Source organism: Vipera berus (genome assembly GCF_964194415.1).
Source record: "Vipera berus genome assembly, chromosome: 8".
NCBI classification, from domain to species: domain Eukaryota; kingdom Metazoa; phylum Chordata; class Lepidosauria; order Squamata; family Viperidae; genus Vipera; species Vipera berus.
Genome location: NC_138211.1, coordinates 8,851,881 through 8,869,175, shown reverse-complemented (window position 1 = coordinate 8,869,175; position 17,295 = coordinate 8,851,881). Strand labels below are relative to the sequence as shown.

The 17,295-nt window shown below is 40.2% G+C and overlaps 1 protein-coding gene across 1 annotated transcript in view; it reads right to left on the bottom strand.

Annotated features, from left to right (window-relative positions):
• Window positions 1-17,295, bottom strand: part of KIRREL3 (kirre like nephrin family adhesion molecule 3) — a gene marked incomplete at its 3' end in the record, with an annotated part of 598,284 nt that overhangs the window by 63,878 nt on the left and 517,111 nt on the right. The window contains exons 8-9 of the mRNA XM_081333655.1: window positions 3,291-3,439; window positions 2,731-2,858 (exon numbers count right to left, since the gene is read on the bottom strand). Coding sequence (XP_081189781.1) covers window positions 2,731-2,858; window positions 3,291-3,439 — 277 coding nt within the window. The remainder of the gene's footprint in view (window positions 1-2,730; window positions 2,859-3,290; window positions 3,440-17,295) is intronic.

Here is a 17,295-nt window from a genome sequence, read left to right as displayed (position 1 = left end):
CTTCACCTATCTGCACGGAGCAAGCTGGAGCATCTGCTCTCTTTCTCTGGTGGAAATTTGGACGGCGTCCCTTTGGGCCTGGTTCCTCTTGCCTTTCTGGTATGTGTTTGCTCTGTAAATACAACCCAGCATGTTTTCCATTTGGCACCGTTGAGTGTCTGATCACAGAGCCAACTCTGCTGCACAGATGGGGAGTTTACACTGATATTTAGTAAAACACATAAAGGCCTTCAGCGGTAGTGGAAAGCTATTGCAAAGGCATCTTATATCAAAACCAGCGAGACTGGGAAAGTATTGCAACTTAAAGCATGTTTTGGCTTGTCTTTTTTTTTTTAGATGCTCAGAGTGAAACTCATACAAAGCAATCTGTTCGTGAGTGCAGATAGGCCTAAGGCCAGCAGTGGTGGCAGCGACAATGGGAGGGGACTCAACGTGAAGGACCATATGCCCCTTTCCACCATTCCCTAGGTGCTGACCGAAATGGGTTTTTATACTGAGAATGGAGCAGATTCCATCACGTACATTAAGGCTGAGCCTTGTATGTGTGAGCATTGTGGGAATAGAGGAGGAGGGGCAGGTCCAGTGGTGGGATTCAGCCAGTTCACACCACTTCGGCAGAACTGGTAGCTAATTTTTTGTTGCCCAGGCCCAGAACGGACTTCCGGAAGTGGCATCCACACAGAGAATCGGTTGTTCCCATATTTGAATCCTACCACTGGGCAGGTTTCATACAGTGTTACTGTATTCACACTTGTAGCATGCGTCTATGCATCCAAATATATGTAATGTGGTGAGGATTTTTCAGGGTTCTTCATCAATGGCATCCTTGTTGCAATAATGCACATTGACCATAGAGGCTTCAGATTGCTTTTGGGAATGATTTGGTTGTTAGCCACCATTCCTTTGGGCACCCTATATACAGAAGGAGAGTTCTATTGCTGAGAAAGGACATAAATTTAATCCTGCTGAAGGATGTCTATTAATATGCCAGTTTATTTATAAAAGAAGAGTGAAATTCTGGATTCCATCTATTCTTGACTGAAGCTGATAAATATATTCATGCTTTTCCAGCACTTGATTATAGTGTAAAATAGATGCTCCTGTGCGGACTGCCTCCATCAAAAGACATTATTTTTAAGGGAATACAACTGCTCTGTATTGATGATACATGATAGATAGATAGATAGATAGATAGATAGATAGATAGATAGATAGATAGATAGATAGATAGATGATAGATAGATGATAGATGATAGATGATAGATAGATAGATAGATAGATAGATAGATAGATAGATAGATAGATAGATAGATAGATAGATAGATAGATGAAATAGCTACTGATGGATGGATAGATGGATGGGTGGGTGGGTGGATGGCTGGATAGATGGAAGGAGATCGATAAAAGAAAGATAAGAGATGATAAACAGTTGGACAGACAGAACCACTAAGACATGCAAGACATCTTTGGATTCTATGACTGTGAAACAATTACGAGGGCATGCATAATCCCAAGCAAAGAAGATCCAGAGCAAATCTCAGCCTTAGCTTGGGCTGCTCACAATGAGTGTGCAATGTATAGTGATAGTTTACAAAAGCTTCACCTGCCACAAAGAGATTAAATGAGGCTCTGGCCTTTAGTTAACCTGGATGTTGCTCATAATGGGAATCTGTTCAGTTTCTATTAGGGCTATTTTGTGAAGCTGCCCTTTGCAAGCAGAAAATGCTCCAAGAGCTGTGAGCGCCATGGAAACCGGTCCTTTCCATTTGTATCAGGCCAGTTACATAAATCAACCTTCACAACCTCTGTATAGTCAAACGTTTCCTCTTCTCTTAATTTAACTATAAAGACCTTCCCATTCAACGTGGGTGATTATCACTGCCTAGTAGTCTGGATTAGGACAATATACCATCCTTTCCTTGGCTTGATTGCTCAAGGAAGACTCCTACCAAAGCTGGACATTGCTGGACTGTTTGAACATCACAACACTGTTTTCTTTCCACCCATTTAGCCAGTGAAGAGAAGTAGGCTGTTGCAGAGAGCATAAGGAATGCTCTTGCAGGACAGAAGGAATTGCTGCTACTAAGTCAACTGTCAGATAAGAGGGACTTGAGTCCTGGCCAAGAAAATAATTTCAGAAAACATTTTAGACAAGCCCCTCCCCAGTTCATATGAAGAGAAAGCAAGGGAAGAGGAAGCATACTGAGGCTTGCACAATTGCTTTACTGTAGATGTAACAATCAAGGCAGTCCTGACCTATTCAGCATTCTGGTCTACTTTGCAGGGCCGATATGTGTTGAGGAAGTCTCCATAGGTCAGTGGAAAAGCCAGGTGGAGCAGAATAGACTTCTTTATTCCAATCCTAAGGATGATTTCCTTTCCTGTCATTCCCTGTGGCTCAGCTTGAAAATCAACCCTGTAGACCACTAGACCATGAAATTTCTCCTTTCCTTAGAAGGAGGAATGCTAGCAGTAAAGAATCAAAACATGCTGGTCTCTGTGGAGCTTTCCCTTCACCCTTCAGATCGCAGAAGAGGAGATGTTTTTTTTAAATGCTTTACATGTTAAAAGTCGCATGCCTCTTTGATAGGTTATGGAGACTTTCCCTGCCACAAAGAGTAAGAATAAGAAAGCATGAGGTGAGTGGTAGACCAACAAGGCATCAATGAGCTCTGCAATCTATCCTCAAACATCTGACCAACTTTGAGCAGCACTGCCCATCATTCTTACCACACCAGAGCCCCTCTTCATCCAAACGATGGTCAGAGATGGGTTTCCAATCCAGGCACAATTAAATACAGCATCTGATCCAAGATCAACGAGAAGAGACTGTGGTTCCGTCATCATGCGTGGTCCAACTGAAATTAAAAAAGAAATCATTGAAGTTCTATGCAGGACAGAACAGCCTCTAAAATTTAATATAGTCATCACAGTAAATATGAAAAAAGAACCCCAAATGAACATTATAGGTCAAGCATTGGGTTTGATTGAATTCTTCTTGTTTTGTGGCCCAGGGCCTTAGCTAAAGAAATGTTTATTCCAGCCCTTTCGCAAGAAAGATTTTATGTTAGGGAAAGTATGGTTATTGGGATCAATTATCCTTGGCACATGGGTCTCATTTTCTGACTTTGTTATTTTTGTGTCAGACTATCTCAGTTTTTAATGAGGCATTCAAAAGATGCATCCCCATCAATTGGTCCGTGGCCAGTTTTTGTCCTGCAAAAACAAACCACACCCAACACAAGGTGTTGAGCAATGTTCTAGTAAATCAGCAGTTGAGCCATACTTACAATACACATCAACTGTTCTGCTGATGTTGGTACTTCCCAGAGCATTTGTCACCTCACAAGAGATGGGTTCAAAGAAATAAGTGAAGTCAACGATGGTCTCATAAGCATCACTTGATGCTTCCTTTATAATGTGGCCCTTTTTGGCCCATCTGTGGGGTAACAACAAAGAAAATACCAGGGTTGTGTTAAGACGATATTCATGGAGAAAGCAAACTTCACCTTTATGGGAGAGATAAGGCAGGAGATTAAAAATAAAACAGAAGATAAACAATCAGAGATGAAGCTGGATGCTAGACACTGCTGAAGTGTGATGCACATGAATAAATTGCAAGATGGAACCTATGTAAAATACGAAGTTCCTCCAGTAATTTTCCATGTGTCAACTAAAACATTTGTTTGCAGTGACTTGCAGGGAGAAGGAGAAAACTGCTGGATCAGCCATTCTGTCAATCCTTGCTTTGTTTTAAATTATAGATAAGTGTAAAACTACTGGTTCAGCAAAGAAAGGCACCCATGGCACACAAATTATTTATTTCATTTTGAAAGTTTATACCCTGGCTTTCTTCCATCATGGAAGAAGATACAGGGCAGCTAGGTGTGATGAGACTGGAAGCTGCTTAGTTTCAATGAATTCATTGCATACCATGTCCTAGGAGTTGGCCAAGAGAAGCATCCATGATGGCTTTCACATTCTCTTTGGTCCTCTCAAGCAATTTGTGTTTCCCCCCCTGATTGTGGATTCTTGATGTATTCTTCTCCATTACTAAATGTCTCTCAGAGATGAAGAGACATATAGATGAAGTCTTGGGCATAGAATGGGAAAACCTAGTGCAGCGATGGCGAACCTTTTAGAGATCGAGTGCCCAAACTGTGACCCAAAACACACTTATGTATCGACAGGTGCCAGGTGGGCATGGCCCATTGGGTGGGTGTGGCCAACTGGGTGGGCATGGCCCATTGGGTGGGTGTGGCTGTGGTGGTAACGGCAGACTGGGTGGGAGTAAAAAGTTCAATCAATTAATTTCAACTTTGCGAGATCTTTTTTTTCCCCGTGAGAAGTTGTAATTGATTGATTGAACTTTTTTTTTTTGCACATGGCGGTGAAGGCCTAAAGCGAAAAGGCCCTATCTGTGTTTCCTGATAAAGTACATGGGAAAATCCCATTGGAGGAAAATTCCGCTTAGGGTTAGTGTTAGGTCACCATGAACTCAGAGAGTAAAATGGACATTGCTAACAAATTCGGAGTTCTTGGGTATGGTTAGGAGGGCACTAACTTTTCTAGCCTGCCCTATCTATGTTTCCTGTTAAAAGTGAAAAGGCCCTATCTGTGTTTCCTGATAAAGTACATGGGAAAATCCCATTGGAGGAAAATTACACTTAGTGTTAGTGTTAGGTCACCATGAACTCAGAGAGTAAAATGGACATTGCTAACAAATTCGGAGTTCTTGGGTATGTTTAGGACGGCACTAACTTTTCTAGCCTACCCTATATATGTTTCCTAATAAAATACATGAGAAAATCCCATTGGAGGAAAATTTCACTTAGGGTTAGGGTTAGGTCACCATAAAGCTACAGAGCAAAATGGACATTGCCAACAAATTTGGAGTGCTTGGGTATGTTTAGGAGGACACTGACTTTTCTAGCCTGTCCTATCTATGTTTCCTGGTAAAATACATGGGAAAATCCCATTGGAGGAAAATTCCAATTAGGGTTAGGTTTAGGTCACCATGAACTCATAGAGCAAAATGGACATCACCATTTATTTATTTATTGCAGATAGTGGCGGAGGCCTAAAGCGAAAAGGTTTTATAAAACCCAGCTAGAGCCCTAGGAGTGGGGCAACAGACCGTGTGCCAACAGAGAGGGCTCTGCATGCCACCTGTGGCACGCATGCCATAGTTTCACCACCACGGACCTAGGGTTAAGGTCCCAGTGGACCATAAAATTCATTGAGTGAGTTGAGGCCAGTTGCTACTTCTTGGCTTAGCTTGACTCATTCTGAGACTTTGGTATAATAAAGCGAGGTGAACAAGAAAATCAATCTTCTTTCTAGGAAAAAGAAGAGGAAGGTGACTAGTTTAGTTTAGTTTAGTTTATTAATATTTCTATACCGCCCTTCTCCCGAAGGACTCAGGGCGGTGAACAGGGCAAGAATAAAAATGCAAATGGGGAGATAAATAAGTAGCTGTAAACAAAGACATTACATTGTTGGGGAAATCCATGAATCCTTTCTCTGTAAACAGGTGGGACAATTCCTCATTTTTTTTACTGCAGTGCTCTTTTATTGGCAGCTTAAAATCATCCGTGACTCATCGGTTATAGAACAATGCGATAGAAATGAGAGCAGAAGTATTTTTTCCATCTTTTCATTTTCCAGACTTGGGATAGAAGAGGTAATAAATGACCAACTAAATGATCTAAATCTTCCTCTTGGATTGTGGAGAGTAAGTGAAGGTTCTTTGGCCTCTTTCAGATCCACAAACCAACTGTTCAACTCTTTCCAGACCAATTCAACCACTTTTCCTTCTCCTTCTTCTAAACGTTGCAGTTTCGAACATCACTGCAAATGGAAACTGGAGGCTGACAAAAGGATGAAGGGGATTGCATCCTATCACCTGCAGTTCCAACTCAATGAGTGGGACTTCCAAAATACCTTATGGCCCTAGGGATGTCACCTAAAGCAGGGGTCCTCATCCTTGGAAATTCTGGGAGTTGAAGTCCACCAGTCTTAAAGTTGCTAAGGTTGGAGACCCCTGACCTAGAGGATTAGGGACTGCATCTTAAGTAACACATTTACATTGGCTTGGTAGCAACCAAAGGTTAACTGGGAAGGAGAAGAAATTGAAGAAGAAAGAATTTTCATGAACGTGTTAATTGATGCAACCAAGCCATTTTAATGAATGGAAGACATCTTTCCAAAACTCTTTGCACTTTGGCCACACATGAGTAACATTCCTAAGATTCTAATTGTGTGGACATTTTGGCAGGATACCTCAAGTAAGCAATACCCCTAATCAAGAAACTGCCAAAGAGCTATTAGTAAACAGCCCAACCAAAGAATCCCTAAGCCCCTCACTCCACCCAGACAGGCAAGACATCACCAGAATAGAAGATGACAGCAAATCGCACTCCTGACTAGCACTGATGATGTTACCTAGTTAGGGTAATGAAATATCTGCAAGAAAACAAGCAAGATCAGAGAGCACCAAGGATCCTTCATTTCAACCTTGAGCTAGGAATATTCTCCTTCATTGATACATGATTTATATGCAAATGCCCATGAAGCTGAATCCCTACTATCTTCCAGCATTTGTAAAAAGGAAAAAAAAATGGGGAAGAAGCAAAAGCTTTAGTGCTTTGTCTAGACATGAATCTCTGTGTACTCAATCATGTTTGTGCGTGTGAATAAAAGTGGCACTCCTGTTATTTCAGCTCACTTTTTACAGCTTTTTATAGCTATATCATAGTTAAATCCACATGCACAATGCTTGCATTAGAAGAATGAAATAATCCTTATGGATCTAACTATAACTCGCTAAGCATGAATCTTTCTTTAATGGGAAATTTGTACACCATTTCGAAAATTGTGTTTTCAGAAAGCTATAGCTTCATGGATGTAAAACGCTGCATTTTGTAGGAAGTTGCATAATAAAGGATTGCAAGTAACCATGGAGAAAAGTTGCACGGAGTTAGGTAGCAAGTAACTCTATTGTATAAAGACACATCATAGATTAGCATAATTGGTTGTGGAATTGTTTTTGTTGTATTTAAACATCATTTTGATTGACTGATGGAAATGAAATGATCATGAAGCTTAATGTCTATGGAGATTCTCAGTCATCCAGGTCATGGTTTGGAACCCTAGCCAATAATGATGACACTATTAAATTTTAAATTTAATTTTAATTTTTTTTAAAACCCTCCCCCAAAAAATAAAAATAAAGAAGAACTGTGCTTACTGAAGTTTTGGCTGAAATGTTCATCACCATAGAACTGATTCAGATGGCCCACATCTTTTTCCATCAGGAAACGTACAAGATTAACAAAGCCCTGGATTTGATTATCATGGGAGAGGGCAGAAGGATTTGAGGGAGGAGAAGGAGGTCCAGCCTTGGTGGACCAGAGGGGCTTCCTTCAGTCCCCATTGTCAGGTGTGAAGAATCAGGACCACACGTTAAGTTCCAGTTAAGAAGATTTATTGCTCGTATCAAATGAAAATTACAAATTTGCACGAGCCAAATGAAAACAATAAAAATATGACAAAGATGATAGGCATGTTAGTGCTTTTACACCCACATCTTTAGGAACCTCTTAAATACGGGGTGAGGTCTATAGTAGTTAAGTTAGAACAAAACTGTGAAAGTTAGTAGCTGAGACAACTAAATACATAAGAGTCTAGCCAACTAACAGTCAGCACTAAATTGGTGCCAGATAAGAGTCAATGGAATTCAATCGGGGGACTGGACTTGGATCGCTTGTAGAAACCTAATGACTCCAGACTGATTCCTCTCTTGACTCCACTCCCCTAGTGCTGCACTTCTTCTCCTACACCACACCCCATTCTAACAGGCTGGATTATACTCATAGTATGGAACTCTCCCTCTCTGCTTTAACCTTGGCGGAGTACAGATGTCATGTAGTACTGTTGGCATTGAAAGGAACGTTTCAACTTCCAGACTCCAAACTCAGGAAGGACCATTATGCAAAGTAGGCCCAACCTGGCTGAAAGGATTGAATCTAGAGTCTTGCCAAGTCATGCATTCAGATTATCCACATGAAAATCCAGTTTTTTCCCCTTGGAATCTTCTCTTCTCTTTGCTCTTTGTCCCTTTTAATCAAAGAGAACATTATCCCTTTAAAGGCAGTTGAAATTGCATCATGCTGGAAAGCTACCCTGGCATCTGAAACACTGCAGTGGGAAAATTGTCTTTGAAGACAAGCTGTCAACTCAGCACTTCAATTAAACTGCTATTTACCAAACAATAAGCAAATGTGACCTAATGGAGCACCATCTGGCATCTTGCCACTTTAGGGATGTGTGTTGGAGCTGCTGGGAAGGAGAAAGTGTCAGTGTGTGTTAAACTGGATCAAGGGAGCTTGGGAAAAAAAGAATTTGGCAATACCTACAGTATTTTACTTGCAGTAAAAAAACCCCAAATTTGTAATAAGTCCCAGAAGAATATTGATCTCTGAATCAAGGCTTTTTTCTACTGGTTTTTTTTTTACAAAACAACGTAGTTTGTGGCCATATTTCCGGACATCCCAAAGATGGTATACTAGAAGTTCCTTCTCTCTTTAGCAACCCCAAGGCAGACAGATGTACATTCTGTAGCCAGGTGAGAAAGACAAGACTCATTTGGGTGTATGTGTGTGTCACAAATGCACAAACATTTCCTCATTAAAAAAACCACGAGTGATGTAAAACTATGAATAAGTAGCAACATTCCCACCTTGTGGTCATCATCAGGAATGCAAATATGAAATTATTCAACATAAAACACAAGAGCAGACTGTTGCATTCTTCTCACTTGAAGTGACCACATGGGGAAGTTATCTTGTAGGGTGGCAAAAACAATCCATCTTCCATTTCTTTTACCTCAAAATGCTCAAAAGCAATCTCTCTACAGTGCAAATAGCAGCCAGTGAACAAAATGCATCATTCTGTTATTCTGGGTTAGGAAAAAAAAGTGAGTATCCGTTTGGTAAAACTGCATAAAAATCAGGGCAGATTTAGGAAAACGACATGTAAATGAAATATTTATACATGAAAATGAATAGTAAAAAAAAGAAGAAGAGAAAAAACTGTATTAAAGGAAGTTGAATACAAGATGGTTTATCCTACAGGAAATATTATGTTCTCCCTCCATCACCCCCAAAGAAGTTTTCACTAATGCCCCAATGGTCTCAAATGTGCTTTTCCAAAAGGCAACTGGACTGTTTTTATTCCATGAGGAAGAAGAACAAAAAAGTTTCGTTTCTTCAAGTTTCCAAGAAATTTCATCAGTTGTGATTGGGGGGGGGGGGGGAGGAAGGGACGTTATATAGGTAGTCAAGCTATTCTCCAAAGCACCTGAAGGCAGGACAAGAAGTAACAGATGGAAACTAACCAAAGAGAGAAGCAACCTAGAACTAAGGAGAAACTTCCTGACAGTGAGAACAATTAACCAGTGGAACAACCTGCCTCCAGAAGTGGTGAATGCTCCAACACTGGAAGTTTTTAAGAAGAGACTGGATAGCCATTTGTTTGAAATGGTACAGGGTTTCCTGCCTGAGCAGGGGATTGGACTAGATGACCTCCAAAATCCCTTCCAACTTTATTATTATTATTATTATTATTATTATTATTATTATTATTATTATTATTATTATTATTATTATTATTATTATTATTATTAGGTAGTGATAGTTGAGGCGGGGGATGGAAGGATTCTATTTCTTTTTAGTCATCTGGTCCATTAGCATTTTTGGACCCAGTCAGAATCTATCCTTCCATCCCCCCCCACCCAGTCTCAAAGATTGTGCTCTTTTGCTTTGATCTTCAGACAAGGATTTTGTAGGTACTGTATCCATCTTAAACTGGTCTTCTGGATTATAGGTAATGAGCCTAACATGTTAGAATATCTACAATCATAGTTCTGTGGATACCAGGCTCAAGAATGCATGCAAATCATGGTTGTGTGTGTGTGTGCAGGTGTGTGTGTGTGTGGCTTTTTCCCATGCATGGAAAGGGCTCCAAGACAGCAGGATACATATGGAAAGTGGGTGGTGATATACATCAAGACTACTTTAATGGATAACATCATCACCACCATCATCATGACAAGTCCGAATGTGAATGGGGAGATGGTGGGGTTTCACAGGCTAACTGATGGCATCAGCTTTTCAAAAGAGATATATTAACAGTACAGATGTAAACTCAATTTGTATGCATTTATCTCCTTTCTTCACTCATTTATCTTCAGCCTTCCAACAGATGCTGACTAGCCATTTCAGCTCTTCTCCCTACTGGGCGATTGGGATGTAAATGCAAGTAAATTAACTTCTCTCCCCCACACCACAATTCTCTTTTTAATAATTAATCCAGTGACTACACTTTTACTTTTGGTCTTCCATTCAGCCCACTTATGTGGGAGGCACACTCTTTCTGTCTAAGCAGCCGTTCCCAGCCTGACATAGAAATGAGATCATGTTCAATTTATAAGAATCCTACTAGAATGACACTATTTCCCAGGGGAATGAGAAGACCTAGCGACGTACTTTTTTTTCTGGAATGCAAAAAGTGCAGCCCAATATTGTGTAAAGTTGCAGGGTCCTCTTGCAAGATTCAGCTGAATAAACAATGTATGGCCCTCCCCAATTTGCTGAACCGACTCTTGTTAGAAGTTCTGTTTATAAAAAGCACCACACAGAGCAAACAAAAGTACAGTCACCATGTGCTTTACTGCTCAACTATATTACTGTAACTATATTAATGTAATTCAGAACAAAAGAGCATAGAGTTCATGCCATAGATCCAGACTTGTACATACTGCCATCTACTGGCTATATCCTAATGTAGCTGTTGTATAGAAATACACTCCAACAATGAGTTCCAACAACTCTCAGTACCCCCACAAACCTGATAGTAGTGAGGAATATGGTTAAGAACCACAAGTTGCCCACTTCTACAATTCAGGCTGTTTCCCCACACCTGTGCTCCAACAAAAAAATTGGGAATGGTGGAAAACCGCATACTTCCAGCCCCCTCAGAAAATTGTGAATGGCTATCTTTAATCGCACACTAAAATCTGAATGTATCAAGGCCACCCTGGATCCATCTGGATTGAACAAGATACCATGCAGTCTAAAGTGAAAATGCCCTAGACAATTACTTAAAATTTAGCACACATCCACTTTATGTACTGTATGGTAAAAGTAAATGTAAAGCTGGAATCCATGAAATAAAAAGGCAGAGTTAATTAGTTCCCATCAACATAATTGCAGGAAGCTCTGGGGACTGAGCGCTTAATTTTACAGATACTGAGTGATGAAGTTATGGGTGAATCTTTTATGAGATCCTATAACCAGCTGACTGTCCTCATGAGCATGGGAAGCAATTTTCTATGAAGCTATTATCTTTGCAGAAAACATGTCATGATTCTTCCAACTATCCTATCAATGGAGCTGATTGGAAAGCAACGATAGAAGTTTTTCCCCCCTGGGAAAATGAATGGAGGCTGTTGTCACGTAGGGAGATGGGTCTGCTGATAGCGATTGGTAGGCTCAAAACTTGAAGGGGTTCCAAACCAAAGCCACCACCCCCTTGTTCCATCATCTTTCCATCACCCTTTTTATATTTCCATGTTTCTGGTATCCTTTCTTTCCCCCTACTCTCCTTTTATCTTTACTTTGTGTAGCAAGTTGGCATGTAGACCATCTTAGCCCTTGCAGCAACTTGCTCAGACCTGAGGGAAAACAGTATCCTGAAGCGTGATATGGACAGATAGCCACCGTATTTCGCAGTCACTCTTTCTGTTTCTCTTCCTGTCTCACCATCCTCAAAAAAGGAATACCCACAAGAGAGAATAAGACAGCTGCCGTGGGAGCTGTTGGCAGATGTTTCCCTTTATGGACAATGATGAACCAGTAATTAGAGGAAGGAAAAGTCTGCATCCAGCAACTGAGAAGTTATATTGACAGTTCTGTAAGGGATAATTCAAAGAACAGACAACTATCCCAAGACAGGCAGCTATTTCCATATTCCTGCAAATCATTTGAAAGACATGGGCTTTCTCATCTGTTACACATGGCTGAAAACGATGTGTATGGGTAGTTCTCGACATTTGACCAAGTTGGGGACCAGCATTTCCACTGATAAGCAAGGAGATTGTTAAGTGAGCTATGCTTCTTTTTACAACCTTTCCTTTTTTGCTATGGTTGTTAAATAAATCACTACAGTTAAGTGAATAGTACAGTTGTTAAGACTGTGTTGTTCACTTAACTGAATAGCACAGTATGAACAACTAAATAAAGAAATAAAGTATTCATCTCATCTCATCTTAAGCCAGTCCAGCTTCTTGTCTCAAATGGTGACCCTGGGATTCTGTAACTGTGGCAAGTGAGTGAATTTTGACCATGTGGATACTGGAGTGGTTGTAGATAAAAGGACTGGTTGTAAGTCACTAAATGAATGATTATTAGTTGAGAACTACTATCTTAATTTATCTTATTACCAGTACCTTATTATATAGGGATGTCACACACAAAAAAATCATCCTTCTGTATTTGTCTAGTACAGTGTTTCTCTAAACATGTCAACTTCCCAACTTCAGCTCCTGAAATCTCAACCACAGCCCTGGCTGGCTGGGGAATTCTGGGAATTGAAATCCACAAGTCTTCAAGTTGCTGATCTAGATGATGGACAGTTTCTAATTTCTAACTTATTTCAGTACAACGAAAGAACAATAAAATAATCAGGCAGACATTCCACCGAGGAATTTGCAGTAGACGCAGAGCGTTTCCATCGGTAAAAGTGATAATACTTTCCAGTGATCATATATATATATATATTTAATCCCATTTATATCCCGCTCTTCTCCGAAGACTCAGGGCGGCTTACAATCTAAAGCACAAATCAATGTGCTTAGCAATAGCCTTCATTCTATGTATATGCCTGCTTATTAGGGCTTTTGCCCCCCCCCAAGCGAGATCTTATAACTGTGAAAGCTAACTGTAAAGACTTGTTCCAACCATCTCTGAGAATTGGGCATTATTGAGTGGAAGAAAATCAAGTAAGTAGATAAATGGTTTTCCTTATCCTACTTTAGCATCAATTGGGACTGGGGTCTTATATGTTAATCCTAAAATCATGCAGAAACAAAGCCCCCCCCATCAAAACACTCATCCATTAGCTTGCAGAGTGATTCAGAAAAGGCATATCCATGGATCATATGACTTGGAATGGACTTTGGAGGACTCCTTATCTTCTCAAAATCATGCATTTTTCTTTTCCATTTTAGTGCTTGGGATTTCTCTCCTCTTCAGACTATCCTGTTGATTTCACTTTCTTGACTGGTTAAGAAAGAATTATCTCAATGCTTTGCTCTATGATCCTCAGAGTTTGCGGACAAGTCCTTCCTTTCATTTGTATATGTTGCCTTGCAGGTATTTATAGATTGCTGTTTTGTTGCCCATGGCAATTTCTGAACTGTATCAGTTGTCCTCTCTTAGCAATTCTGGAGATGATGATGATGCTTATCTATCCAATCGTATCCAACTCTATGGACCAGCTCTTTCCATATTTTCCTACCTCGTATGGTTTATTTCAGTTGTTTTATGCTTTGACTGGTGTCTGCTTTGAGGGTGTGTAACCACTGTGCATTTCAGCAGCCTTGCCTCTTTTTACCACTGGCCATTTGAGGGTAGCTGCCTTTTCTAGTAAATTTGATCACATGACATAAATGACATACGTCCTGCAAGAGATGACATACCCTCAATTTCTTATTTATTTATTTATTTATTTTATTATATTTATATACCGCCCTTTCCCGAAGGACTCAGGGCGGTTTACAGGGTGATTAAAACAAAAAATACAAAAGTTAAAAACAATTTTAAAAATTATATCCATCCCTGAACAAATAAAACCCCAGTTAAAATTAAAATTAAAATTAAAATTCTCAGCCTGGGCCAGAGAGCTCGAAGAGCCAGGTCTTCAGGTCCCGGCAGAATGAACGGAGGTCGGGGGCAGTCCTAAGCTCCACTGGCAGCTGGTTCCAAAGGGCAGCCGCACCCACTGAGAAGGCCCTATCCCTGGGTGTCGTCCGCCGGCAATCTCTTACCGGTGGCACCCTGAGAAGACCCTCCCTGTGGGAGCGCACTGGACGAAGGGAGCTTGATGCCGGCAGCAGGTGTTCCCTCAGATATCCCGGACCCAAGCCATTTAGGGCTTTATAGGTCATCACCAGCACCTTGAATCTTGTCAGCTTTTGCCTTCTATTCTCCTTAAATGGGACAACGTTTCAGATCCAGGAGTGCAAAGTTTTACAGTGTCCTTTATATCAATCAGTTTGCAGAGCAAACACCTCCTGGTTAACGGACTTCAGAAAACAGTCAGAAAGGATTCCAAAGGCCAGGCATGATTTCCTTTGTGTATGTTACTTTATTTCTTAAACGGATCCCCTTTAGGATGGCTCTTTTCCTGCAATAATTTCCATTCTTTGCATGGTTTCTGAAGGTCGAGGGATAATGTCAAGACCCTCACATTCAGGCTAACAACATCCTTACAATGGATCAGGGCTTCACTCACCCATGAAAACAGCTCTTTGTACAAACTTTGGCTATACTACTCTATGGTTTCCTCATGTTTAGGCCTTAATCTCAAGTCCTTATAGTAAAACCAGCTATATATTGTAATGAAATTCCTATCAAGAACCACCTTAATTTCTTAAGGTTGGGCTTGCTTTCTTTCTTTCTTTCTTTCTTTCTTTCTTTCTTTCTTTCTTTCTTTCTTTCTTTCTTTCTTTCTTTCTTTCTTTCCTCCCTCCCTCCCTCCCTCCCTCCCTCCCTCCCTCTATCTGTTCATTTAAACTTCTAACATTCCTGCTCCATCAGATAAATTTGATTTGTTATTTGATTTCCCTACACTTATAACCACTCCCAGCCCTGCCATTTGTTTGCTTGTTTATTTATTTATTTCTTCTAGCTTCTCAGGAGCATTAGAGGATCACCCTCTGAATTTTTACTGCCTTCTAATTTAAATCGTTTGCACGGTGGAGAGAAATGCATTTTCATCAGGAAACAGATTCTTGATTTCAAGCTTCAAAGGAGATTTTATAGTCAGCAGTGTGAAAACAGTGATTAAAAATATGGGGGGGGGGAGGAAATCTTGGCTGGAGATTTTTTAAACACTAAACTTGTATACACGGAGATAAATAAACATTCATAGAAAAAGGCATTTCTCCTGATATAGCGGGAGGATTCTTACCAAAAATAATTTCTCTTGAAATTATATATCAAGAGGCCATTCAAAACCAACCTTCCAACATTCCTTCCTTCCTTCCTTCCTCCCTCCCTCCCTCCCTCCCTCCCTCCCTCCCTCCCTCCCTCCCTCCCTTCCCCTTCCTTCCTTCCTTCCTTCCTTCCTTCCTTCCTTCCTTCCTTCCTTCCTTCCTTCCTTCCTTCCTTCCTTCCTTCCTTCCTTCCTTCCTGGTTCAAAAAGCACATTAGGAAAAGTGACAATGTGGCAAAACTGTCTGTATTTGGTTAAGGAATCCAGCATTTCGATTTTACTCAGTCACCAAGATTACTGACCTCTTTAGATTGACATAAGCCCATCTCTGTAGCTTCACGGTTTTAATATGATTGATTTCTACGTTTTGCATTGTTATAACTACTATTTTATGCTTTTCAGCTGGAAAATCCAGGACAGCCTTTTACAAGGAAAGTGCTACATCATTGTTGTGACAACAATGTTATCAGGATATAGTGCAGGCTCCTTTCCCAATAATGAATTAAATTTACTGACATAGTGGTCGAGCTGGTGGGAAGGAAGACCTTTTGTGAATACCTGAGACATTCACAATCATATTTAAAGGCAATATGTATCTGGTTATAAGGTGGAAACAATAAATACTCCTCCTCTATGAAATGGTAATTTAGTTTGGGTCTGTCCTAAACCTGTTACCAAGAGAGACAGAGAGAGAAATGGAGATAGAGAGATAGTCCTTTATTATTATAGCTGGTCACACAGTCAGCCAGATGTTTAGACTGGATTTGGCATTTTTATCCACCCAGCAAGTCCTTCCCTGGGATAGGCAGATGTTCAATGGTGTTAAAGTTATCCTTGAAGGATGTATTGTAAGCTGCTCTAAATAAAGCTGCCTTTTGCAATTGACTGATGGTGATTTGGCCAATGCCGATGGTGTTCAAGTGGTTCTCCAGATGTTTTGGGCTTGCACCAAGGCACCTGTTACCATTGGTACTATCTTTGCTTTCATTTGCCACAATTATTCTACTTCTACTTTGTATTTTGTGATTTTCTCCAGTTCTTTCTCTTCTTTTCCTATTATCATTACTACATATACAACACCATGAAATCACAGCTGCTAATTCCTTAGCTCGTGTTGGACCTCATTCTCATCGAGGTCTTCCCAAGAATCTAGGATATTATAATATGTCGGCATATTATTATTATTATTATTATTATTATTATTATTATTATTATTATTATTATTATTATTATTATTATTATTATTATAGTATTATTATTATTACTCAAATCCTGTCTCTGCTTTAACTTTTTGTGCATGGCTCTGGGATAGGAGCTTTGGCTTCCATAGTGTCTCTGTGTGTACAGTATGGTCACATAGACATCTGAATGGGGAAAGGGACCAATTGGTAGCTTTGCTAAAGAAAACTATGCCTAGGTGTGTTGTGAACCGATTATACAATTCACCCAGGAACCCTTGCACCCATAATCCCCTCACCTTCATGGTCCCCCAATTTGCAGCACTACAGTTTCAAATGCACAATTTGCACAAAGGGCTTCTATTTTCTTGTTCAAACCCGGTTTGTTTTGTAAGGAAGTTTCTCGTTTTGGAAAGAAAGCTCTGTTTAGACTACATAAACCTGTCTCTATAGCTCCAAAGCCTTTTGTATGAGCAATCTCTAAATTTTTCATCATTCTATCTATTATTCAGCAGCACAGACTCTTATTTTATTTTATTTGGAGTTTTAGTTTAGATGAGCATTCCTTTCCCCTCCTTTCTTTAGTGCAGAGGCAGTCAATAAACCTGGCAGCTTTACATACCAAATTGAAGTTATTGGAAATATATTTCACACATCTGAGCAAAGCAGGAAGGCTGAGATTAAATTCCTGTTGGGTTGGGCCTCCAAGTTATGCTAAAGCCAGCACTGGGAGAGGTAATATTTCTGGAAATTTACCTGCTGTATCCTCTGCCCGATGGCTGGCAAAAAATAATGTGTGATTTTGTTGATTTTTTTTTAAGCCAATATAACCGGCATCCAA